Raw genomic sequence first — 24,862 nt, forward strand, 5'->3', positions numbered from 1 at the left:
GACACAGAGAGCAAAAAAGGTTATATTGCTTCCAAGAAAGAAAGAAAAAAGTTATTCAAGTAAATATTTTATTATTTAATTTATTATTTATTTACTTTATTATTTTGTTATAGATTTTTTAAGGTATGCAAAATTGATTTAATAAAAGATTTATAAATAAAATATTAAAATGAACGATTTCCATCTTTTATCCTTTTTAACCATTTTGTGTGTGTGAGAGAGAGAATGTGTGTGTGCGAGAGTGTGTGCATGAGTGTGTGTGTGTGTGTGTGTGTGTGTGGGTGTGGTGAGAGAGAGTTCATTGTGTGCTCACCTTTACATTTCCGGTCATGCTCCGGTTTGCTCCTGGGTCTTCGTCGTGCCTGAGGTTGATGGATGAACATCTCGTTGGCTGCCATTATACTCGTCTATTCTAAGAGCTGCGCACTTTATTTTCCTGTACCTTTGGAGATATCTGCTGTTGCCTGCACGGTATGTGGGTTTTTGTTTTTGTTTTTGTGAAGATTATTAGGGGTATGAAGGGACTTTTTCCCTATTTATAATCTGTTAAAGGACTGGCCGCCAGATAGCTGTGGTCTGCGTTATGCGGGAGGTGAACTCGGTGCCCGCTGGACAGGTGTGCCGCATCTTTTGTTTTGTTGTATTTTAGGTAAATTGATCAGTGAGTGTGCTTTTCCACGTGTCTTTGGCTTCGCATCTGCTGTTTTGCTCTTGTTTTGCTTGTTTTGTTGCTTTGTTTTGTTTTTATTGCTGTTTTGCTTTGTGTTATTGTGGTTTTGCTTTCGTTTTGCTCCGTGTCGTTTTACTCCGTGTCGTTTTGCTCCGTGTCGTTTTACTCCGTGTCGTTTTGCTCCGTGTCGTTTTGCTCCGTGGCTCTGGTGCTTTGACGCTAGCATTTGTGTTGCTGGTGCTTTGGCTTTATTTGCTTTTCCTTTAGGTTTAAGGCTTTTGTTATTTTGTCTTGTGCTAATTTTTTTCTTTTATGAGCTGGGGACGGGAGAAGGCAGGCTAGCTGCTGGTGTGAAGTGGTGTGCCTCTGTTCACGAGGGGTGGCGTGCCTCTGTTCACGAGGGGTGGCGTGCCTCTGTTCACGAGGGGTGGCGTGCCTCTGTTCACGAGGGGTGGTGTGGAGTGGTACTACATTTTACTGGTGTGTGATTTGGGCTCGTTTGAGTATTTAATTTCACGGGCATTATTGTAGCCCTGTACCTAGCCTGACTCTCTGTTGGTAAGCCCCCAGCTCCACTTGCTTTTTGTTTTTTTCTCTTTTCTGGCCATTTTAAATGATTTTAAATTGTTGCATTGATAACATTTTGTCTATTTATTGCATTGGATAATTATCTTGATGTAATAAAGATTTATATATTTTTGTTATAAAATATCCACGCCTCTTTGTCCTTGTTGAGAGAATTCGAACCTGTGTGTCTTGGTCTTTTCCCGGGTAATTAATACCGGTGGCGTAGTCGGTATTTGCTATAAGTTCTCTAAGGTTTATTAAGGGAAAAGTTTAATATTTCCTGCATAGGAAAAAAAACACCACACCACCCCGTCACATGGGCACGAGTGCATGTTTGCGTGTGCATGTTTGCGTGTGCATGTTTGCGTGTGCATGTGACTTCTGCTCTTCTAAAACACAGGTAAGGAAAAAAACCCAGACACACTGAGCTCAACTGCACCATTTTGTGTTCAGAGGTTCAGAAGAAAACGCTGTAAGTCTCTCTGCATTCTGCAGCGTGATGATGATGATGATGATGATGATGATGATGATGATGATGATGATGATGACAGGACCTCTAGGTGACCTGTGTGACAGATTTTGGATGTATTTTACTCTGTGTGTTTAGAGTTAAGAGAAGAAGCACTCTTCAACATGAGTTCTGCTGAGCAGCTGGACACCGGAGTGGACACCAGGTGAGAGGAGAGTCTGGACATTTCACTGGAGATATAAAAAAATCATAATAATTACAGAATATATAATATATATAATATATGGAATAGAAAATAGATAGATAAAAAGATGAGAAGGAAAGCAGGAGGAAAGAAGGAAGAGAGGAAACTGATGTCGATGTGTGAGTGTGTGTGTGTATGATGGCGTGTGTATTGAGATATGTCTGCTACTGACGCTCTGTAAAGCCTTCATAACGCCTCTAATCTGAGGTGCTGTTAATTGGTGATTTCTGAGGCTGGTGACTCTAAATGAACTTCTCCTCTGCAGCAGAGGTCAGTTTTGGTCTTGCTTTACTGGGAGGGTCTTCATGTGAGCCAGTTTCATCATGGGGCTTGATGGGTTTTGCAAATGCACTTGACAATACTGTTCTTGTAAGAACTATTCCAGAACACCTGACCTTCGTGTCTTAAAATAACAACTGACTGGTTTTTGTTGTCATTACATATGGATTACTGAAGTCCATGTGTGTTATTTCATAGTTTGGAAATCTCCAGTAGTGTTCTAGAATGTAGAAAATAAATCCCTAAACAAAAAACATTGAATTAAAAGGTGTGTCCAAACTTTTGACCGGTAGTGTGTGTGTGTGTGTGTGAGTGTGTGTGTGTGGTTGTGAGTAAGTGTGTGAGTGTGTGTGTGTGTGTGTGTGTGTGTGTGTGTGTGAGTGAGTGTGTGTGAGTGTGTGTGTGTGTGAGTAAGTGTGTGTGTGTGTGTGTGTGAGTGAGTGTGTGTGTGTGTGTGAGTAAGTGTGTGTGTGGTTGTGAGTAAGTGTGTGTGTGTGTGTAAGTGTGTGTGTGTGTGTGAGTAAGTGTGTGTGTGGTTGTGAGTAAGTGTGTGTGTGTGTGAGTAAGTGTGTGTGTGTGTGTGAGTGAGTGTGTGTGGTTGTGAGTAAGTGTGTGTGTGTGGTTGTGAGTAAGTGTGTGTGTGTGTGAGTAAGTGTGAGTGTGTGTGTGGTTGTGAGTAAGTGTGTGTGTGTGTGTGTGTGAGTGAGTGTGTGTGGTTGTGAGTAAGTGTGTGTGTGTGTGTGTGTGGTTGTGAGTAAGTGTGTGTGAGTATGTGTGAGTGAGTGTGTGTGGGTGTGTGTGTGTGAGAGAGTGAGTGTGTGTGTGACAGTGTGTGTGTGTGTGTGTGTGGTTGTGAGTGAGTGTGTGTGGTTGTGAGTGAGTGTGTGTGGTTGTGAGTGTGTGTGGTTGTGAGTAAGTGTGTGTGAGTGTGAATGTGAGTGTGTGTGAGTGAGTGAGTGTGTGTGTGTGAGTGTGTGTAGTTGTGAGTAAGTGTGTGTGAGTGTGACCTGAGTGTGAGAGAGTGTGAGTGTGAGTGTGTGTGAGTGTGTGTGAGTGTGTGTGAGTGTGTGTGAGTGTGTGTGAGTGTGTGTGTGTGAGTGTGTGTGAGTGTGTGTGAGTGTGTGTGAGTGTGTGTGAGTGTGTGTGAGTGTGTGTGAGTGTGTGTGAGTGTGTGTGAGTGTGTGTGAGTGTGTGTGAGTGAGAGAGAGAGTGTGTGTGAGTGTGTGTGAGTGTGTGTGAGTGTGTGTGAGTGTGTGTGAGTGTGTGTGAGAGTGTGTGAGAGTGTGTGAGAGTGTGTGAGAGTGTGTGAGAGTGTGTGAGAGTGTGTGTGAGTGTGTGTGAGTGTGTGTGAGTGTGTGTGAGTGTGTGTGAGAGTGTGTGAGAGTGTGTGAGAGTGTGTGAGAGTGTGTGAGAGTGTGTGAGAGTGTGTGTGAGTGTGTGTGAGTGTGTGTGAGTGTGTGTGTTTTCACTCTACCCTTCTGTACCCTAGTTTGATGGAGGTGAAGCGGTCAGACTCACCTGGACCCAGCTGTGTGTCCATGAAGAGTGACAAGTCGATGGATAAATCATTAATGTTCAGAGATGAAGACAGTTCCACTGGCCTCAGGTCAGTCACTCATCAGTCCTTACTGACATTCCCAACTCTTTAGAAAACCTTACCAGCTGTTAACTGACCAGTAAAATCATATCATATGAAGCCTATGATGATATTTAAATACATTATTTATTTACATATTCTTTTATTTGTTATGACAAATATTCCTTAACAAAAATGAATGTATAAACACAGAATTTGTAAGTATTGTTCAGAAAAAGCTTGGGCTGGCTAAATAAGTACACAACGTCTACAGGAAACAATAAAAACATGTTCTGCTAACATTAAGGTTATTTAATACTTAATGATCTTAACAAATAGAAAAAATAATAATTGTAGCTGTTGCAAAAGTTTTGACACCCTACCATCTGTAAAGTCTCAGACCTTAATGAAGTCATTAGGACTCGTTAGGCACTCTTTAACATGTGCTAACATTCAGTAAGCATGGATTCAGCTAACAATCCAACTAACTGAATTGTCTACAAATCAGAGGAGGTCTATAAAAAGACGTGTGCTCTTACCTGGGGTTAAGTAATTAGTTAAGTACATGATGCCTAAAGCCAAACTAAATGTTTCTTTTGACTCAAACTGAAGTAACTAACATTTCTAACAAACCCTAGCTGTATGTCCTGGAAGAGTGACCGGTCAATGGACGTGACACCTGGATTCAGTGATAAAGACATTTCTTCACCTATGAGGTCAGTCAGTCCAAATTCACATGTACAGATCATTATGAAACAGATCAGCCATAACACTCTGACCACTGACCAGTGAAGTGAATATGGGATATATTAGGCAGCAAGTGAACATTTTGTCCTCAAAGTTGATGTTAGAAGCAGGAAAAATGGACAAGCGTAAGGATTTGAGTGAGTTTGACCAAAAGACCAAATTGTGATGCTAGACCACTGGATCAGAGCATCTCCACAACTGCAGCTCTTGTGGGGTGTTCCCGGTCTGCAGTGGTCAGTATCTATCAAAAGTGGTCCAAGGAAGGAACAGTGGTGGACCGGTGACAGGGTCATGGACGGTCAAGGCTCATTGATGCACGTGGGGAGTGAAGGCTGGCCCGAGTGATCCGATCCAACAGACGAGCTACTGTTGATCAAACTGCTGAAGAAGTTAATGCTGGTTCTGATAGAAAGGGGTCAGAATACACAGTGCAGGATGGGTCAGGGCTGTTTTGGCAGCAAAAGAGGGACCAACACCATATTAGGCAGGTGGTCATAATGTTATGCATGATTGGTATAAATAGAACAGTAATAAGGGGTTTTAGACAAAAGATTCCAGTGAGGATATATAACTAATATATCATTTATTATTAGTGTTAGGGGGGATGTGGTAGTTCAGTGGTTAAGGTGTTGGGTTACTGACTGGACAGTGGTGAGTTTGAATCCCAGGTTACCACTGCTGGGCCCCTGAGTGAGGCCCTTAACTCTCAGTTATATAAAATGTAAGTCATGCTGGATAATGGTATATGCCAGAAATATCATTTATCTATCTATTTTCTTATTTGTTAAGTATAAGTTTATGAATTTAATCACCATGATCAGCTCTTGTCTGTAATGTAGTGATGTGGGATGTACAGTTGGTATTAAATAATACAAAATTTCTGTCTTGCTGTTCACAGAACTGGACAAAAGAAATCAAAAATGTGTTGCAGCGAAATGGGGTCCATACTCCAGGTGTGTGTGTGTGTGTGTGTAGTGTCTGTAACACTAAGATACAGTTGATTATTAGATATGTTCACTACAGTTTAACATTAATTTACAAACCCAGTTATTATTTGGTTTATGTCCCTGTGAATTGGACAGTGTTAATATAAATCATATTTGCAGCTACACTACTGAGAGCTGCTGATGTAAAATGAATCAACTTTTTCTGACCAATCACACCCCGGAATTGAACAACACTGTGGTACAAAAAGAAATAAGAACTTTTTGTAATCTTGTCCAGCTTTTTTTCTCTCAGTTAACTGTTACTGCTGACCTTTACTCAGGATATGGAGCACAAAGTCATCAGGCTAATAAAGAATGAGCTGAAGAGGTTAAAGAAGTTACTGAGTGCAGATTACTCAGCATGCTCTGACTGGGAGGTGGAGGATGATGTGCAAAATGAGCCCAGTGTTAGAGATGGTGTGCTGAAGATCACACTGCATGTCCTGAAGAACATGAACCAGTCAGATCTGGCTAGCACACTGCAGAAGAGTAAGAACTCCTGGGATTATACTATATTACAGTGTAGTGCTTTTACTATTTTATATTATACACTTATACTGCCAAAAGTTTTGGGATACCCCTCCAAATTTCATGCTCCCAACTTTGTGGAAACAGTGAAGAACTTGACTGGCCTGCACAGAGTCCTGACCTCAACCTGATAGAACACCTTTGGGATGAATTAGAGCAGAGACTGTGAGCCAGACCTTCTCGTCCAACATCAGTGCCTGACCTCACAAATGCACTTCTAGAGGAACGGTCAAAAATTCCCATAAACTTGTGTAAAGGCTTCCCAGAAGAGTTGAAGCTGTTATAGCTTCAAAGGGCGGGACAACAAACCCTACAGATAAAGAATGGGATGTCATTAATCTTTATGTGCATGTAAAGGCAGACGTCACAAAAAAAAAACTTTTGGCAATATAGTGTATTAGATTATAGACATCAGATCTTCTTCTTCTTCTTCTCCTTCTTTGGGCTTTTCCCTTCAGGGGTCTCCACAGTGAATCATCTCTCTCCACCTATCCCTATCTTCTGCATCCTCAACACTTACACCCACTAGCTTCATATCCTCATTTATTACATCCATATACCTCCTCTTTGGCCTTCCTCTTTTCCTCCTGCCTGGCAGCTCCATGTCCAACATTCTCCTACCAATATACTCACTCTCCCTCCTCTGGACATGTCCAAACCATCTTAATCTGTCCTCCCTAACTTTGTCCCCCAAACGTCCAACATGAGCTGTCCCTCTGATGTACTCGTTCCTAATCCTGTCCAACCGTGTCCCTCCCAAAGAGAACCTCAACATCTTCAGCTCTGCTTCACCTCTTCACCCTCTAATCTTACAGTTCCACTTCCCTCCCTTTCATTCACACAGTAGTAATCAGTCTTACTACCACTGACTTTCATTCCTCTTCTCTCTAGTGCAAACCTCTGCCTCTCACCTCTCAGACATCAGATCTATGACAGATTAAATAACATAGTGTCTAAATAAATCAGAAATGAACACTAATACTAAGGATATATTGATGCCATTCAAAGTTTTTTTTGTTTACATTGTGTTAGAAAATCCCTAACAATGTTGTCATGGTTTTAGGTCTACAGCTGATTGCAGTACCATTATCATGTATTCCTTAGAGATAGTGTCTAGTTTTTTCATGTGTCTGTTTATACTGATGAATAGGATATCAGTTAAGAACATATTGCAGGTTTTTACAAATTATTTTATGTTGTGTTTAGTGACCATATATTACAAATGAAAATATCCCTTTGACTCATTAGAGTTGGACCTGGTCTCTGTGGAAAGACTCAAATCCAAATTGAAAAAGAAATACTGCAGGATTAATGAAGGAATCTCACAGCATGGAAGCTCAGCACTGGCTGAGATCTATACCGAGCTCTACATTACAGAGGGCTGGAATGGAGACATCATTAATGACCATGAGGTGAGGCAGATGGAGGCACCAAAAACTACACTAGCATCAAATACAAGAAAGGAGAAAACCATAAAATGCAACGACCTCTTCAGAGACAAGTCCATCAGATCTGTGCTGACTAAAGGAGTTGCTGGAATTGGAAAAACAGTCTCTGTGCATAAATTTATTGTGGACTGGGCGGAAGGAAAAGCAAATCAGGACGTCACCTTCATGTTTCCACTTCCCTTTAGAGAGCTGAATCTGATGAAACATCAAGATCTCAGTCTGATCAATCTTCTTCATCAATTTTTCCCAGAAACAAAAGAACTGAAGTTATTAAACTATGAGGCCTATAAAGTCATTTTTATCTTTGATGGTCTGGATGAGTGTCGACTTCCTCTGAATTACAAAAACAACAAGATTTTGTGTGATGTGACAGAAGCAGCCTCAGTGGACGTCCTGCTGACGAACCTCATCAAGGGGAATCTGCTTCCCTCTGCTCTCCTCTGGATAACCTCTCGACCAGGAGCAGCCCATCAGTTACCTTCTGAGCATGTAGACCTGGTAACAGATGTACGAGGGTTCAGTGATCCTCAGAAAGAGGAGTACTTCAGGAAGAGGATCAGTGATCAGAGCCTGGCCGATAAAATCATCACACACATCAAGTCTTCAAGAAGCCTCAATGTCATGTGTCAAATCCCAGTCTTCTGCTGGATCTCAGCCACTGTTCTAGAGAGAATGTTGGGTGAAGCAGAGAGTGGAGAGATCCCCAAGACTCTGACTCAAATGTTCACATACTTCCTGATCTTTCAGATCAAACACAAGGACCAAAAGTACCATGAGAAACATGACCCTGATCCTCAGCAGACCAGAGAGACTATCCTGGCACTGGGAAAACTGGCTTTCCAGCAGCTGGAGAAAGGAAACCTGATCTTCTATGAGGAAGACCTGAGGGAGTGTGGCATTGATGTCAGAGAAGCTACAGTGTACTCAGGCATATGCACCCAAATCTTCAGAGAGGAGTTTGAGCTCCACCTGGGGAAGGTCTTCAGCTTTATTCATCTCAGTGTTCAGGAATATCTGGCTGCTTTATATGAATTTCTCTCCTTCATCAACAGAAATCTAATGGAACAACAAACCACTGGTCTGTCTGATCCTTCCAAAAACTCAAACATGTCTGATTTCCTCAAAAATGCAGTGGACAAGGCTTTAGAGAATAAGACTGGACACCTAGACCTTTTCCTCCGCTTCCTTCTGGGTCTCTCACTGGAGTCCAATCACACACTCTTACGAAGCCTACTGCCCCAGACAACAAGCAGCTCTCATGGAAAAGATCTAACGGTCAGGTATATCAAGGAGAAGATCCACGAGAATCCCTCTGTAGAAAAATCCATCAATCTCTTCCACTGTCTGAATGAACTGAACGATGATTCTCTAGAGCAGGAAGTCCAAACGTATCTAAAAAGAGGAGGGCCATGTCGACTCCGTGGAGCCAGTCTTTCTCCTGCTCAGTGGTCAGCTCTGGTGTTTGTGATACTAAACTCAGAACAGGAGCTTCATAAGCTGGAGTTTAACTTGAGTAAATATTACCCTTCAGAAGAATGTCTTTTGAGGCTGCTACAAGTTGTCAAAGCATCGAAAAAAGTTGTGTGAGTATTTTTTTTTGTATATAAATGTGTTATTGCAGTGTTTATTCATTCAGTAAATATTTAATCTTTGTGATTGATCCAGATTCTATACAAGGAACTCTGTGAAACTAGCTAGAACACACCCTTTTGATCTCAAACCCAAATGCCTTCGGTTTACAGCAACAAGTGAATTGGTCTCGCCATTCCAATTGGTCCAAAGGGGACTATAACGACTATAACGTGGCTTATATTTCACTAGTCATTGTACCGTTTTGAATTTTCCTAAGACAGTGTAATATCTGGGAGAAACAAATCAGATTGTTGGCTGTTACAGTTGCTATACTGAGTTGTGCAATCGAAGCAGGAGCTCAGTTTGCATAGGAAATTCTCTGTTTAACCATCCATCTACATCCCTAGCCTCAACTATGGTCAAGTTGCAGGTAGTGACTTAAATAAAAATATGGTCATAAACACAGACAGTAGAAATTGAGTTCTCTTGGACATCTTACAGTCACAGGCTGTATCAGGCACGTCTCATAGATAGTTGAGGAACAAATGCAGATCCCCCAGAATTTGCTGGAATATGTGGTGAAGTGTGGGCAGAACTTCTCAGCCTATTGCAACCTCCAGCAGGAAAAGTAACAGAAAATTAACATGTTTTAATATTAATTTTTTTCTTATTCAATCACTACTGTGATGAAATACAATGATCAGCCATAACATTATGACCACCTGCCTAATATTGTGTTGGTTCCCCTTTTGCTGCCAAAACAGCCCTGATCCGTCAAGGCTTGGACTCCACTAGATCCCTCAAGGTGTGCTGTGTTATCTGGTAGCAAAATGTTAGCAGCAGATCCTTTAATTCCTGTAAATTCTGAGGTGGACCATCCACCACACATCCCACAGATGCTGGACTGGATTGAGATCTGGGGAACTGCAATGCACTGTGTATTCTGACCCCTTTCTATCAGAACCAGCATTAACTTCTTCAGCAGTTTGATCAACAGTAGCTCGTCTGTTGGATCGGATCACACGGTCCAGCCTTCACTCCCCACATGCATCAATGAGCCTTGACCGCCCATGACCCTGTCACCGGTTCACCACTGTTCCTTCCTTGGAGCACTTTTGATAGATACTGACCACTGCAGACCGGGAACACCCCACAAGAGCTGCAGTTTTGGAGATGCTCTGATCCAGTGGTCTAGCATCACAATTTGGCCCTTTGTCAAACTCGCTCAAATCCTTACGTTTGTCCATTTTTCCTGCTTCTAACATCAACTTTGAGGACAAAATGTTGACCTTCTGCCTAATATATCCCACCCACTAACAGGGGCCATGATGAGGAGATACTCAGTCTTATTCACTTCACCTGGTCACTGGTCATAATGTTATGGCTGATCAGTGTGAATGGCAACAGCATTGTGCATTGATTCTTAAGCAGTAGTATAACAAAAAGTAGCTATAATTTTATTTTTTATTTTTAAGTATATTGTATGCTTTTAGGGCAGCATGGTGGCTTAGTGGTTAGCACTATTGCCTCACAGCAAGAAGGTCCTGGGTTCGAATCCTGGGGTCGAACTGGGGCCACTCCGTGTGGAGTTGTTCTCCCATGTTCTCCCATGTTCTCCCTGTGCCTGTGTGGGTTTACTCCGGTTTCCTCCCACAGTCCAAAGACCTGTACATTAGGTTGGTTGGTAATTCTAAATTGCCTGTGTGTGTGGTTGTTTGTCTGTGTGGCCCTGTGATGGACTGGTGACCTGTCCAGGGTGTACCCCTGCCTTTCGCCCTATGTGTGCTGGGATAGGCTCCAGCAGACCCCTGTGACTCTAGGAGTCCTAGGAATAAGTGGGTATAGACAATGAATGAATGAATGTATGCTTTTATATCAAGTAGCTTCTGAAATAATTTAGTCTGTGTAATAGTGTTATGTCCATATATGATATGAGATGTCAGTGTTTAGATATATACTGTATCATTTCTCCCTCAGGCTGTATCACTGTAATCTTGCACTGGAAAGCTGCAGGGTTCTATCCTCAGTTCTCAGCTCAAACCTTGAGCTGAAAGAGCTGGACCTAAATGAAAATAACCTGCAGAATTCTGGACTGAAGCTGCTCTGTAAAGGGTTGAAGAATCCAGGCTGTAAAGCAAGGAAACTCAGGTGAGTACACTGGTTTGCATGCATATCTAGTAGATTTACATAACATTTTATTAATATGACATTCAAATGACTATAATATGGCAGTTGTAGCAAAGGTTAAGGCTCTGGGTTAGACCAGAATGTCTGGGGTTGTCACTGCTGGGTCTTTCAGCAAGGTTCTTAACCCTCTCTGCTCCAGGGGCACCATATAATAGCTGACCCTGTGTTCTGACCCCAGTTTGCATAGAAAAGAATTTCACTTTCAAAATCAAGGACTCCTCCCACCCTAGTCACAAACTATTCAACCTCATTCCATCCAGGAAGAGATACAGGACCACTCGCACCAGAACCAGCAGGTTCAGGGCTAGACATCCATCCATCCTTCCATCCATCCATCCATCCATCCATCCATCAATGTGCCTCTGATCCAGTGGTGTAGCCATATAAGTGCAGGCCCTGGGGGGTCATTTTTAAAATGTTGAGGGAGGAGGGTCAGTAAACTCTGACCGTTTACTTTATTAAACCCAGAAGATATAAGAAACTGCCAGCAGCTCCTCCACCAGGGTGTTCACATTCTGCATGGATTGGTCTGTTTGTTGGATCTGAAACAGAATGGCTTGTTGACCAGTGGATTTCTGTAGGTCTACATAAATATAGACTTTGCTGCTGAACACACAGTAAACTTCCACAGTGAACGCGACAAGGATATAATGGTTACAGAAGATGAATAACAGAAGAAATAACAAATCGAAGCCAGAAAAGCACATATCACTATGCAGAGTCAGAAGAAACAACTCCACTCCACCTTACGAAAGGAGCTTTACAGGAGGTTGACTTTGTACCAAACTTGGCTGAAAAAATTACAGCCATTAAAAAGGAAACACAGCTTAATTTTTTAGACCTTTCATTCTAATATGTGAACTTTAACACCTCCTAGGTTATGTCGCTGTAATCTCACAGAGGAAAGCTGTACAGTTCTCAGTGCGAACTCCTCCAACCTTAAACTGGTGGACCTGAGGGACAATAAAGTGAAGGATTCTGGAGTGAAGAGGCTCTGTGCAGGACTGAATGATAAAGAGTGTAAACTGCAGGTACTCCGGTAAGATCATCATGTTTCTCACATACAGTACAATACAACCATGCTCATGTAATATAATCATATAATACACCAGACTGACTGCATCTTCTGTGCACTGACAATTTCATACTGATGACTTAATGAAAGAAAGAAACTGAAGCAAATATGAATAGCCATTAAATTAGGACAAATATTATTTAAAGGAGGAATAGTTCATTTCTCAATACACTACTTTCTCAACACTGAATAGAGTCCAACATTGTTTATAGCATTTAATTCACCTAATAATCACCTAGGTAATGGAGAGAGGAAAGAATTGTCTTCTCTAGTGCTTACCCACCTAGTCCTGATTGGGAAACTTTGGTTTCAGGCCTAGTCAAATGGACTCTTTATATATTGTAACCCCTAAAACCACTGCAACACAAAAACCCAAAGTCATACACACAGTCGGTCACTGATGTTTCAAAAGGAGAGAACGAAAGGAAACGTTATCTGACCACCGTCCTATTGTCCTCATAGTAATCTGAATGTCCTGTAGATTAATGTTTGTTGTGCTAGTTGCTGAGATAAACAGATGAAGAAATTCCAGTTAAAAAACATAGAATGATGAATCAAAATCCAACTGAGGTCCAGTCACCATGTGCTGAATTTTAGGCCTATCTGCCACTGACCTCCATCTGCTCCTTCTTGATAGACTGGAAAGCCTTATGTCTTTAGAGCAAACAAATTCAGACTGCATCAGAGTATAAAGCCAGCCACTGAAGAAAGACAGTACAAAAAGAGTCCAAAGTTTCCCAATCAGGACTGAGTAAACACTAGAGAAGACAATACTTCCCTCTTCCCAAACCATACTATCCATCAGTATGGGCACTGTTAGCTGTGGTCACCTTCAAATATTATTTAACTATTTTTTTCTCTCTGAAAAAAACAAACAAACAAACAAAAAAACTCCTAAATACCAATATAGAATATTGTATGTCCCCAACCCTAGAAAAAGAAAATATTCAATTCAATTCAATTCAATTTATTTTGTATAGCGCCTTTTACAATGAACATTGTCTCAAAGCAGCTTTACAAAAGAAGAAAAAGGGGGGGGTAAATAAAAATTAAAAAATTAAATAAATAAATAAATAAATAAATAAATAAATAAATAAATAAATAAATAAATAAAACTAAATAACTAGAAATAAGAATAAATCATTAAATTTAATAATTAAACTATTTTATCCCTAATGAGAAGCCTGTAGCAACGGTGGCAAGGAAAAACTCCCTGGGATGGAAAGGAAGAAACCTTGAGAGGAACCAGGCTCAGAAGGGAACCCATCCTCATTTGGGTGACACTAAACAGTAAATAATGTAACTGTAGCTGATTAATGTCCTTTCTACAACAGCAATCAATGACCCATGAGGAACTATTAGGTCAGTGTAGTTTCTAAGGTCATTATAAACACTAGTTCTTTGCTGTCAGAAGCTGACAGATGAAATGGCAGATGTGAGATGGTGTGAAAGTCCCCAAGTGGCTCTGTCCATGGCTGTCTCCTGGTCCACACAGATCCATCCACAGCATCAGTGGGTACCACCAAGTGACCAGACTCCGACCAGGGGTAGGGCAGTGGTCACACTGGAAACTGGCAAACACTGGGAGCTCAGGAGTGGGGTGTATAGCTCCACAGAGAAGGTAGAGAGAGAAAGAGAAAGAGAAAGATATTAAGAATGATTCTGATCATGTGATGTTTAAGACAATGTAGATTATGTGTAAAGTGCAGGCAGGGACTCCGGCAAGACTAGCTATGACATCATAACTAAAAGGGAGAGCCAGAAGGTCACAGACATGAAGGCTTCCCGGGACATAAAGCATCCAACCACTTCACAGTCAGTGACCTGAGTGACCATGTGAGAGTGGTAAGGTGACAGCATCCAGACATCCCAGTCACCAAACACTCTATGACCATGAACCTTCCAGATCTGCTCCTTTACCTAAAAAAACTATACATTAAAAGCTTGACTAAACAAATGTGTCTTCAGCCTAGACTTAAACATTGAGACTGTGTCTGAATCCCCAACACTAATTGGAAGGCTGTTCCATAACTTTGGGGCTTTGAAAGAGAAAGCTCCGCCCCCTGCTGTAGCCTTTGCTACTTGAGGTACTACCAAGTAACCAGCACCCTTTGATCGGAGTAGGCGTGGCGGATCATAAAAGACTAAAAGATCGCTCAGGTACTGTGGCGCGAGACCATTTACTGCTTTATAGGTCAGTAACAGTATTTTATAATCAATGTGAAATCTGACTGGGAGCCAATGTAGTGTGGCTAAAATAGGAGTGATGTGCTCATATCTTCTGGTTCTAGTTAGGACTCTAGCTGCTGCATTCTGGACTAACTGGAGCTTGTTCCTGCTCCTACTGGAACATCCAGACAGTAAGACATTACAATAATCCAACCTAGAGGTAACAAAAGCATGAACTAATTTTTCTGCATCATGAAGCAACAACATATTTCTTATCTTAGCGATATTTCTAATATGGAAGAAGGCTACCCGAGTGATATTATCTACATGAGCTTCGAATGAAAGACCAGAATCAATAATCACACCAAGATCTTTTACTGCTGGACAAGATGAAACCAAAAGACCATCCACCATTACTCTGTAATCAGAAAGCTCACTTCTAACTGCCTGTGGTCCTAGTACAAGCACCTCTGTCTTGTCCGAATTAAGCAGGAGGAAGTTAGTGACCATCCAGTGTCTAATGTCCTTTACACATTCTTCTATCTTAATAAGCTGGTGTCTCTCATCTGATTTAGCTGAAACATATAGCTGTGTGTCATCTGCATAACAGTGGAAGCTAATACCATGTTTACAAATAATTGCACCAAGGGGTAACATATATACAGAGAAAAGCAGTGGGCCTAAGACAGAACCTTGTGGAACACCGAACATAACCTTGGTATGCATGGAGAAGTCACCATCTAGATCTACAAACTGATAACGGTCAGTCAAATAAGACCTGAGCCAGGAGAGGGCTGTTCCTTTAACACCAACAACATGTTCTAGTCTATCAAGTAGAACAGTGTGGTCAATGGTGTCAAAAGCTGCACTAAGATCCAGTAACACCAGTAAGGAGACACAACCCTGATCAGAAGCCAGTAACAGGTCATTGACCACTTTAACCAGTGCTGTCTCTGTGCTATGATGAGGTCTAAATCCTGACTGATACATTTCATAAATGTTATTTCTATGCAGGTCTGAACAGAACTGCTGTGCTACAGCCTTTTCTAGGATCTTGGAGATAAAGGGCAGGTTTGATATCGGTCTATAGTTAGACAGCTGACCGGGGTCGAGGTCCGGTTTTTTAATCAAGGTTTTGATAACTGCTAGCTTAAAGGATTTAGGCACATAGCCAGTGCTTAGAGAAGAATTAATTATTTTTAGAAGGGGTTCAGTAGCTACTGGTAATATCTGTTTAAGGAAAGATGTGGGTAAAGGATCTAGGATGCAGGTAGAAGATTTTGAAGAAGAAATTAGTGAAATTAGATCAGGCTCTTGAAGTGAAATATCCAAAATGTTACATATGTTTGTATTTTCTTCCACTTAACAACTATATAGAACAGAATGAGGGAATATATGATGGAATATATGATAATGGTTAGCTTGCTTTTCCCCACACAATCTCCAGCAGTCAGTGTTATTTCCTCTGTGTATCTTCTGTATAGGAGTACTAAAGGACTGAATGACATTCTTCCAACCGAATTCTCTCCATGTTGCTGAACTTGTAGATTCCCATTGTGATTTACAAATTTTCCCCCAATTATCCTCTGAAATATTCTGATTTCCTTCCGTTCTCCATTTGTCTCTGACATATAATGTGTTCTCCTGTACCGTTTGCAGAAATCCATTATATAACTTAGAAATTATCTTATTGCATGACTGTGCTTTAGACACTGATAAGATCACCTTTATTATTCCTGTCTCCGCTATCTTCAGTACTTCTGATTTAATTTTACATTCAACATAATGCCTTACTTGAAGATATCTATAGAAGTTGCTCTGATTAAGCCCATACTTTCCCTTTAATGATTCAAAGCTTTGAATTTTACCCTTGTTAAACAATGTATAATAGTTTGTAATACCTAGCTTAGCCCATATTCTGAAATCGGTCATCTATTCTATTCGGGGTGAAGTCAGTATCATAGGCACACCATCTTAATATTCTCATTGCATCTTCCAAATCACCCATTTTCTTTATTTGGTGCCAGATTTTAAATAATAAGTTGATCCATGCGATTGTTTCCTTACTCAATCTAGTTCTTAGTTTGTCATTGGCAACCAGAGCAGGTAGTGGAAGCTCGTCCATCATTCCTCTCTCTATTTCGATCCATCTTGCTGAGTATATTGGACTACACCAACAAACAAGTGGCTTTATTTGAGCTGCGTAATAGTACTTTTGAAGGCATGGAAGGCCTAGCCCACCGATTTCTTTACTTAATTGCAATGTTTTAAATCTTACTCTAGGTTTGTTGCCCTGCCATAGAAATCTAGATATTAACTTATGCCATTCTGTAAATTGCTGATTTGGTATTTCTATTGGAAGTGTTTGAAATGGATATAACAGTTTTGGTAGAATTATCATCCGCACAGAGTCTACTTTTGAACTTAAACTGTAGAGAGGAATACGGTTCCAACAGAGTAGATCAGATTTTATTTTTTTATGAAGGGGACTGTAATTTAAATCAAATAATTTAGAGTGATCACCAGACATAATTACTCCTAAATAGTTAATTGACTTTGTATCCCATTTTAGATTAAATTTCTCTTTAATTTGTCTAGGTGGTTCATAGTTAAATGTTAATACTTGAGTTTTTGTGACATTAAGTTTATAACCAGATATGGCCTCATACCCTTCAAGAAAATTAAATAAAATAGGCAGGGACATTGTGGGTTGGGACATATAGATCAGTATATCATCAGCAAAGAGAGCTATTTTATGCTCTCCAATCCCCATGTCAATACCGTTAATTGAATGGTTTTGTCTTATCCATTGGCTCAAAGGTTCAATGAACAGGGCAAAGAATAATGGTGAGATGGGGCATCCTTGTCTTGTACCCCGTTCTAAATTAAAAGGGTCTGATAAATCTCTGTTGATTTTAATTCATGCATATGGTTTATTATATAGTGTCTCAATTATTTCTATAACCTTATTATGAAATCCAAATTTTGCCAATACCTTGTAAAGGAAACCCCATCTCACTGAGTCGAAGGCTTTCTCTGCATCTAAACTCAGTAAAGCTGCTTCCACCTCATGGTTTGAAATGTAACTAAGTATATGTAGAGTTCTTCTGATATTGTCTGATGCTTGCCTTTGGCAGATAAAGCCTGTTTGGTCTAAGTTAATGAGGTCTGGAAGAATCTTTTCTAGTCTCCGAGCTAGAATGGAGGTGAACAACTTGTAGTCGACATTTAGAACACCAATTGGGCGATAGTTACTACATTCCATTCTATCTTTTCCCTCCTTTGGAATAACTGAAATTATCGCTTCTCTCCATGAAGGTAAGATTTCCCTTGTTTGTATTACCCAACTGAATGCCTTTAATAAAGTTGGGGCCAAGTGATCAAACATAGTTTTATACCATTCTGCTGAATAGCCGTCTGCTCCTGGGGATTTACCTGCCTTTAATCTTGTTACAGCTATTTTCAACTCTTCAATAGTAATTTCAGCTAATAGTGACCTCTGTTACAGTGGGTAATTCTAATGAGTTTAAAAATGAATTTATTTGCAAATCATTATTACTTTTGGGTTGTGAGTAAAGAACTTTACAGAATTTCTCGAAGCTCTTTTGAATTTGCTCTAATTTACAAAGTATCTCCCCTGTCTGGGTATTTCTAATTTTATTAATGGTTCTATCTGCTGTTTGTTTTCTTAGTCTATAGGACACCAATTTTAATGACTTCCCTCCTACTTTGTAGTACCTTTGTTTAAGGAACAGGAGTTTCTTTTGTATTTCTGTAGAGTATATTCCATCTATTTCTTTAACTATTTTTTTTTAATATCCTGCTTCACCTTATGGTTCATTGTGGCCCTGTGTTCTTCCTGTAGTCTTTTTAGTGTAATTTCAAGGTCTTGTAGTTTCTGCCTTCTGAGTTTCTTTAAATTAGTCGTGAGTGCAATAATTTTACCTCTTATAACTGCTTTCAATGCATCCCAGAGTATTGATGGTGTCACCTCCTCATTATCATTTATCTCTAAATATGATTTAATCTCATTTTCCAAATTTGGTTTGATTTGAGAATTATTCAAGATCTGAATTCATTCTCCATACCCTAGATCTAGGTTTTCTATCCAGGCCCACTGTCATAAAAATGGCACTATGGTCTGAGATATCCACTGTACCCAGTTCACAATGTTCAATCAGATGCAGATCTGAGCAAACAAAAAAATAATCTATTCTGGAGTATGTCATATGAGGATGAGAATAGTGGGTATAATCCCGGACCCTAGGATTTAGTTCTCTCCATGCATCCATAATTCCTATTTCCTTGAACAAGCCATCTATCTTTTTAATTAGTGACTTTGATTCTCTGATATTTTTAGAACTATCCAACTTGGGGTTTAAACGTATGTTATAGTCCCCTCCATTATAAGATGAAAAATGTACCTCTTTGAACCCCATTTTGTTTAGTTTTGAGTGTTCTGCATCATTTAGGTGGGTTTCTTGTAAGAACACAACCTCTGCTCCTGCCTTCTTTAGTTTGGATAAATTTTTTCCTCTTTTAACTGGACTAATTACACCATTGGCATTAAATGAAGAAATTTTCATGCTTTGCAATTAAATTGTAGAGTGATTCTAGCAGATGTAACATTGCACATAGCTTCCCCTTAAATGAAACAAACAAGAAGTTTTCAATCATTAAATCCAAAATGTTACTCAAGGTATACAACATAAAGTGAACTTCCAAAACTGAAGTCATCGTCACAACTATAGTTGAGCCATCACAAGGCTCCAAGGGAAAACCCCTCTTTGTGAGTCTGTAGAAGGGGCCCTTGTGGATAGCAGTAAAATAAAAGGCCATTTGAGCCAAGCCTATCGTATGTCCCGATTTTTCAAAACTTCACTCTATTCAAACTAGGCTTGTCCAACTAAATGTACAAGGACTTTATGTCTCTCTCCCTTTTTCAATCTTAAATACCTTCACCGTGTGTCAACCACATCAAAACGACGCAGCATTCTTCTCAGCCCCTTACTCTGCTTTCCCATCCGGGTCCACGAGTGGACACGTCAGTGCTTAACTTATGAAGGTGGCGAGCACCCGTCTTTTCTTCGAATAGTTTGCAACTTCTCTTTGAATGATGGCGGTCCTCTCTGTTGTTTGCCTATGCTCCTGGTGTTCCTCTGCCATGACATTCTCTGAATCCGCTCCATAAGGTTGTTTGGGTGACTGATTTGACTTGGTGCACTGGGAGTCCTCTCTTTGACATGTTCTGCGTTGCCTCCTTGACTGTGTTGTATATCTTCACGCTTCATCTTCCGCTTTCCTTGCCAGGAGAATCGTCTCATCTGCCATGCCTGTTGAAGTATCAGTTCTTTGGTTGTGAAACTTTGAAAGTTGACCACTATCGATCGTGGCTGAGCGTCTGCCGGTGGTGGTTTGCCAAATGCTCTGTGTGCGCGTTCAATTTGAAGGGATGTGCCCTCGGGTAGAGTTAGATTTTCCTACAGGAATTTTTCTAGAAAAAGGACCATTGTCTGGGAGTCTTTCGGGTACTCCATACATTCTGACATTATTCCGCCTGGAACGGCCCTCCACCTCCACGAGTTTCTCTTCAATTCTGGTGTGTGACTTTAACATGCCCGCGAGTACCTCTTCGACATTTTGAATCCTCTCTTCTGCTGTCGCAATTCTACCTTCTGCCTCCTCCACTCTAGCTTTAGTGTTAGAAATGTCTGCTTTAATGTCCTCAAGTTGGGTTTTGTTATCTCGACGAAAGTCCCTTAATTCTCTAAGAATAAGGCTCAAATCAACGGCCTCTCCCGAGGGGTTCGCTGAGTCTCCCTCCTGGCCGCTTGTTTGTGAGCCGGGGAGAGAGAGCGCGCCGGTTCATCGTCGTGTATTTCTGCAGGTTACGTGACTTGCTTAGTTTTGCACCTAGTTTCCATATTACTCCCCTTGTATTTTTATGGTATATCTTGCTTAATTCTCTAGTTAAATGTTTTTAGGGAATTTTCAAAACCTCACTAATCTGGAGCGCTAGCTCTATGCTGCCATCTTGTCGATGTCCAACCCGGAAGTTCCCCTTCTCTGTTTTTTATGATCTGTGAGAAACAATACACACCCAGTGCTGATCCAGTGTCATTTCCCTCCTAGGCTGTGGGGCTGTAATCTAACAGAAGAAAGCTGTAGAGTTCTGTCCTCAGTTCTCAGCTCAGAATTTTCCAGCCTGAAGAAACTGGACCTGAGTCACAATAAACTGAAGGATTCAGGAGTGAAGCTGCTCTCTGCTGGGCTGAAGAGTCCATGCTGTAAACTAGAGAAACTTGGGTGAGATCAAAACTTTCACACGTCTTTCTATTAATGCACGCGTATACAGTGGAACCCTGGATTGCGAGTAACATGCTTTACGAGTGCTTTGCAAGACGAGCAAAAATTTTTAATAAAACTTAAGGAAGGTGGTAAGGAGGAGATGATTACGGTAGAAGTTAAAAATGAGATCATTGAGAATCACAAACGAGGTGTAAGCATGTCTGACTTCGCAAGATTTTATAGCAAGTCTATGTCGACTATCTGCACTATTTTGAAGAAAGAAGAAATTAAGGTGCTGGATGCAGTGAAAAGACTCAGGAGACTTTTACTTTATATTGTGTATTAATCATTGTTATTTGTTTTATATATAGGGACAATAATTGGTACATAAGATACCATTAAAAATGACATTTATATGTCAATATATTTGGGTGTGTGGAACGGATCATCCGACTTTACATGATTTCCTATGGGAAAATTCGCTTTGCTATTCAAGCTTATTGGCACTTTTTTAAACGAATTATTCTTGCAATCCAAGGTTCTACTGTATATGACTTTCTTTAATATTTACATAAATATATTTTGATGACAAATCATCCATGTCCATGTAAATCTGTCAAAAAAGGCTATAGCGTAACATAAAACATTGTTCATTCCTGCAGACCATGTTTTCATACACAGTTTTTATTATTTAAAAAAAAAAACATAATCAAACAACAAATCTCATTTTTGGTTGAATTCAAATGAATATAAATTCCAGTTAGATTTTAAAGCCAGCGAAATGAAGCAGTAAAACCCTGTAAATGTGAGGATGTTATCTAGAACAGATATACAGATACTAAACACTGCATTCAAGTCTTCCAGTAACTGAATCCTTTGAGGTAATTACTAGGTGTTCAGCAGAGGAGCTGAAGTTGTAGACGTTGGTGGCTGTTGCTAAACTTATGTCAAAAGGAAAAATGGACCTGAATGTGTTTTGATCCAGTATAATTTCTCTCCAAGACTGAACAGGTGTAAACTCACAGAGGAAAGCTGTAGTGTCCTGTCCCTAGTTCTCTGCTCATCTGATCTCAAAGTGCTGGACCTGAGTCACAATAAGGTGAAGGATTCAGGAGTGAAGCTGCTCTCTGCAGGTCTGGAGAGTCCATGCTGTAAGCTTGAGAACCTTGGGTAAGATCATTACTTCAGATCATTAGGTGCACAAGCTGTTATTCATTTTGCGAATTGGAGTAAACTGAGCTCAGTGTCAACAACTGAAGGTAGCAAACCCCAGCTAGTGACCAGGGGTATTATGGTGGTCCTTCACTACTGACTGGAATATCTGACTTCCTGCTGGTGGAGACAAAAGTTTAAGGATATTAGTCTCACTGTAACACATACATTATCTCAGGGATGTGTGGCCAAAATCTTTGTGAACCTGTTTCCTAAGCTACAAGTGTGTTTTCTTCTGTTGCAGTATGGTCTCATGCGGTATTACAGAGGAAGGCTTTGTTGCTCTGGATTCTGCTCTAAGATCAAACCGATCATCACACCTGAAAGAGCTGTATCTGGATGGGAATGAACCCGGAGACTCAGGAGTGCAGCTGCTTTCTGAACACGTGGAAACCTTGAACTGGAAAAAGCGTAGTAAGTAATTTACTGTAACTTTACACAAACACACATATTTACCCCAAACCTTCTGATCAGCAGCCCAATCTCTTAACCATTCAAAAAGCAGATCTTGTTCTGGGGACTAAGTTTATTGCTTGTATAGCTCAGTAATACAACCCCTCATGTTAAGCTCAGTAACCAAAAGGGTTTTTAAAAAAATCTGTGGTCACTCAGTAGTGAATATTGTAAATATTTCTAAGTGTGTATGCATTATAATATGTAGATGCTAATAAACATCGATGTTTAGTTGAATGGAACCATATGCCTTACAGACAGATTATAAAACATTGTAAGTGATTGTATTAGAGGTTTATGCTGGTTTTAACAGAGCGGGTTCTGATAGCAACAGGATAACCTGGCCATTTTGTCCTATTCAATGTTTTACAGAGTTCTGCCTCGAGGTGAGGATCGAGTCTTAGTGTAAAAACACACTCACATGCGGTTTTCAGGACAACAATGTGAACAGAGCTTCAGCGCAAGGAAGTGACATCATTTCCTGAACAAACAACAGAAAATCTCAGTCCAGGTTAAATGTTGATACATGTTGACAAACTAATAGCGAGAGAGAGAGAGCGAGCAGTCCTTCTGGTTACATCTGTAATTTTCATACATAAACATACATACAATAAGTGTGGACTGCATCACTAAAAGAACAGTCCTTTTTGTTATACAAACCATTCGATATTTTCGTGTATCTGATTTTAGGTATTTTAAAACAGAAAGCAGAACATAATATTGCATTGGTCATGTTTCTGTCCTCACAGCAGGTCAGTTGTGAATGATTATGTGAATTAAGTGCTGTAATGCAGAATCTCTGTTAATTGTGTTATTCGAAGACTGTTGAGAAGAAAACGCTCAGCTCAGATCTACTGCCATCTAGTGGTTTAACTTTTGCAGTTCACTAATCGGAGTGTCACCAGCTGGATGGTCAGATGCGTGTGCGTCTCTTACCTGGGGAACACATGGCACCAGGATGCACTATGGGAAGAAGGTGAGCCAGCGGAGGCAGTGTCATGGTTTGGTCAATGTTCTGCTGGGAAACCTTGGGTCCTGCCATCCATGTGGATGTTCCTTTGACACGTACCACCTACCTAAACATTGTCACAGACCATCTACACCCTTTCATGGAAACGGTATTCCCTGATGGCTGTGGTCTCTTTCAGCAGGATAATGCACCGTGATACAAAGCAGAAATGGTTCAGGAATGGTTTGATGACCACTACAACCAGTCTGAGGTGTTGACTCCGCCTCCAAATTCCCCAGATCTCAATCCAGTCCAGCATCTATGGGATGTTCTGGACAAACAAGTCCGATCCATGGAGGCCCCACCACACAACTTACAGGACTTAAAGGATCTGCTACTAACATCTTGGTGCCAGATCCCACAGCACACCTTCAGGGATCTAGTGGAGTCCAGGCCTCAATGGGTCAGGGCTGTTTTGGAAGCAAAACAATATTAGACAGGTGGTCATAATGTTATGGCTTATCAGTGTAGTGTGTATGTATAAAATGTGTATTATAATTTATTTTAGAGGAATTTTATCTGGCTGTAGTAGCTGATAATATATTTTTGTAATATATTTGAAATATTCATTAAAATCTCTGTAGTCTCTGTTCATGCATTAATGATACCATTAAACAGCTTTGAATCTGTTTCTTGTATTGTTGGAGATTGACAGAACAGCTTGGAGTTGCATTATGGCTTTCTAAGAGGTGCTGGTGAGGGAACAACCATATATAATTTTAAATGCAAAACAAAAGTAAAATGTCTTAATTTAATAAACTAATACTTGGGGATGTGCTGCTAATCAACGTTAGGATGCTAACAGTTACTCTCCTCTTGATGCTCTATTCCGTCACTCACGATTTTACTATATCAGAAACACTTTTTTTTTAACTTAGTTGCCTGCTGCTTGGAGTGAGCGTTGATCCACTTTAACGTTACCTGTATGAGAGACGGTTTACTTTACAAGACAACTTTAAAAAGCAATCCTGAGAAACAGTGCAGTCAATTTGTGATTACTGCATTCCAGAGAAATTGTTTTTTATGACTGCCATAGTTACGACTTCTGACAACATGCGCTGAAGCAATAAACCTGGAGACATCAGGTGTTATCTTTACAGCAGTGTGTGTGGGCTGAGAGTCATCACGTTCTCATATCGGTGAAGAACTGAACTGTCCACAGTGCAGTAAGAGACAGTGGGTGGAGGCAAAAAGGCTAAAGGGGACAATAATAAAATAATGTGCGGCCTGTAGATATGACTGGAATGCTAAATAATGGCAGGTATGGTGGAAGGGCATTTACTGAAGGTGTGTGACTTACAGAATTGTAAAATCTTTCAGCTATAAATGCACATATGCTATATAAAGAAAGGGAATAAATACTACTACTACTACAACTAATAA

General features: G+C 40.4%; 1 protein-coding gene across 5 annotated transcripts; it reads left to right on the top strand.

Moving 5' to 3' along the window:
• Nucleotides 1-278: 278 nt before the first annotated feature.
• LOC131361912 (NACHT, LRR and PYD domains-containing protein 12-like) lies at nucleotides 279-24,757 on the top strand. Of its 5 annotated transcripts, XR_009206112.1 has the most exons (15): nucleotides 279-471; nucleotides 553-616; nucleotides 1,845-1,911; nucleotides 3,719-3,835; nucleotides 4,444-4,521; nucleotides 5,451-5,505; nucleotides 5,820-6,027; nucleotides 7,315-9,097; nucleotides 11,064-11,234; nucleotides 12,151-12,312; nucleotides 20,650-20,823; nucleotides 21,808-21,975; nucleotides 22,262-22,431; nucleotides 22,843-23,446; nucleotides 23,619-24,757. XR_009206112.1 is itself a non-coding variant. In XM_058403529.1 (14 exons), the coding sequence occupies exons 1-14, from the start codon at nucleotides 376-378 to the stop codon at nucleotides 22,872-22,874; spliced, it is 3,345 nt and encodes a 1,114-aa protein (XP_058259512.1). In that variant the 5' UTR covers nucleotides 279-375; the 3' UTR covers nucleotides 22,875-24,755. The 5 variants fall into 5 exon arrangements, 4 of the variants coding, with proteins under 4 accessions (XP_058259512.1, XP_058259513.1, XP_058259514.1 ...); XM_058403529.1 differs by having other exon boundaries at nucleotides 22,843-24,755; XM_058403530.1 differs by lacking the exon at nucleotides 553-616 and having other exon boundaries at nucleotides 313-471; nucleotides 22,843-24,753.
• The last annotated feature ends 105 nt before the right edge of the window (nucleotides 24,758-24,862 follow it).

Source organism: Hemibagrus wyckioides, linkage group LG11 (assembly GCF_019097595.1).
Source record: "Hemibagrus wyckioides isolate EC202008001 linkage group LG11, SWU_Hwy_1.0, whole genome shotgun sequence".
NCBI lineage: Eukaryota > Metazoa > Chordata > Actinopteri > Siluriformes > Bagridae > Hemibagrus > Hemibagrus wyckioides.

Excerpts from the sequence above, each read along its gene's own strand:
- LOC131361912 (XM_058403529.1), top strand. The coding sequence starts at position 376 with ATGAACATCTCGTTGGCTGCCATTATACTCGTCTATTCTAAGAGCTGC. Across the intron at positions 472-552 it reads TATCTGCTGTTGCCTGCACG|GACTGGCCGCCAGATAGCTG; the intron begins GTATGTGGGTTT and ends AATCTGTTAAAG. Across the intron at positions 4,522-5,450 it reads GACATTTCTTCACCTATGAG|AACTGGACAAAAGAAATCAA; the intron begins GTCAGTCAGTCC and ends TGCTGTTCACAG.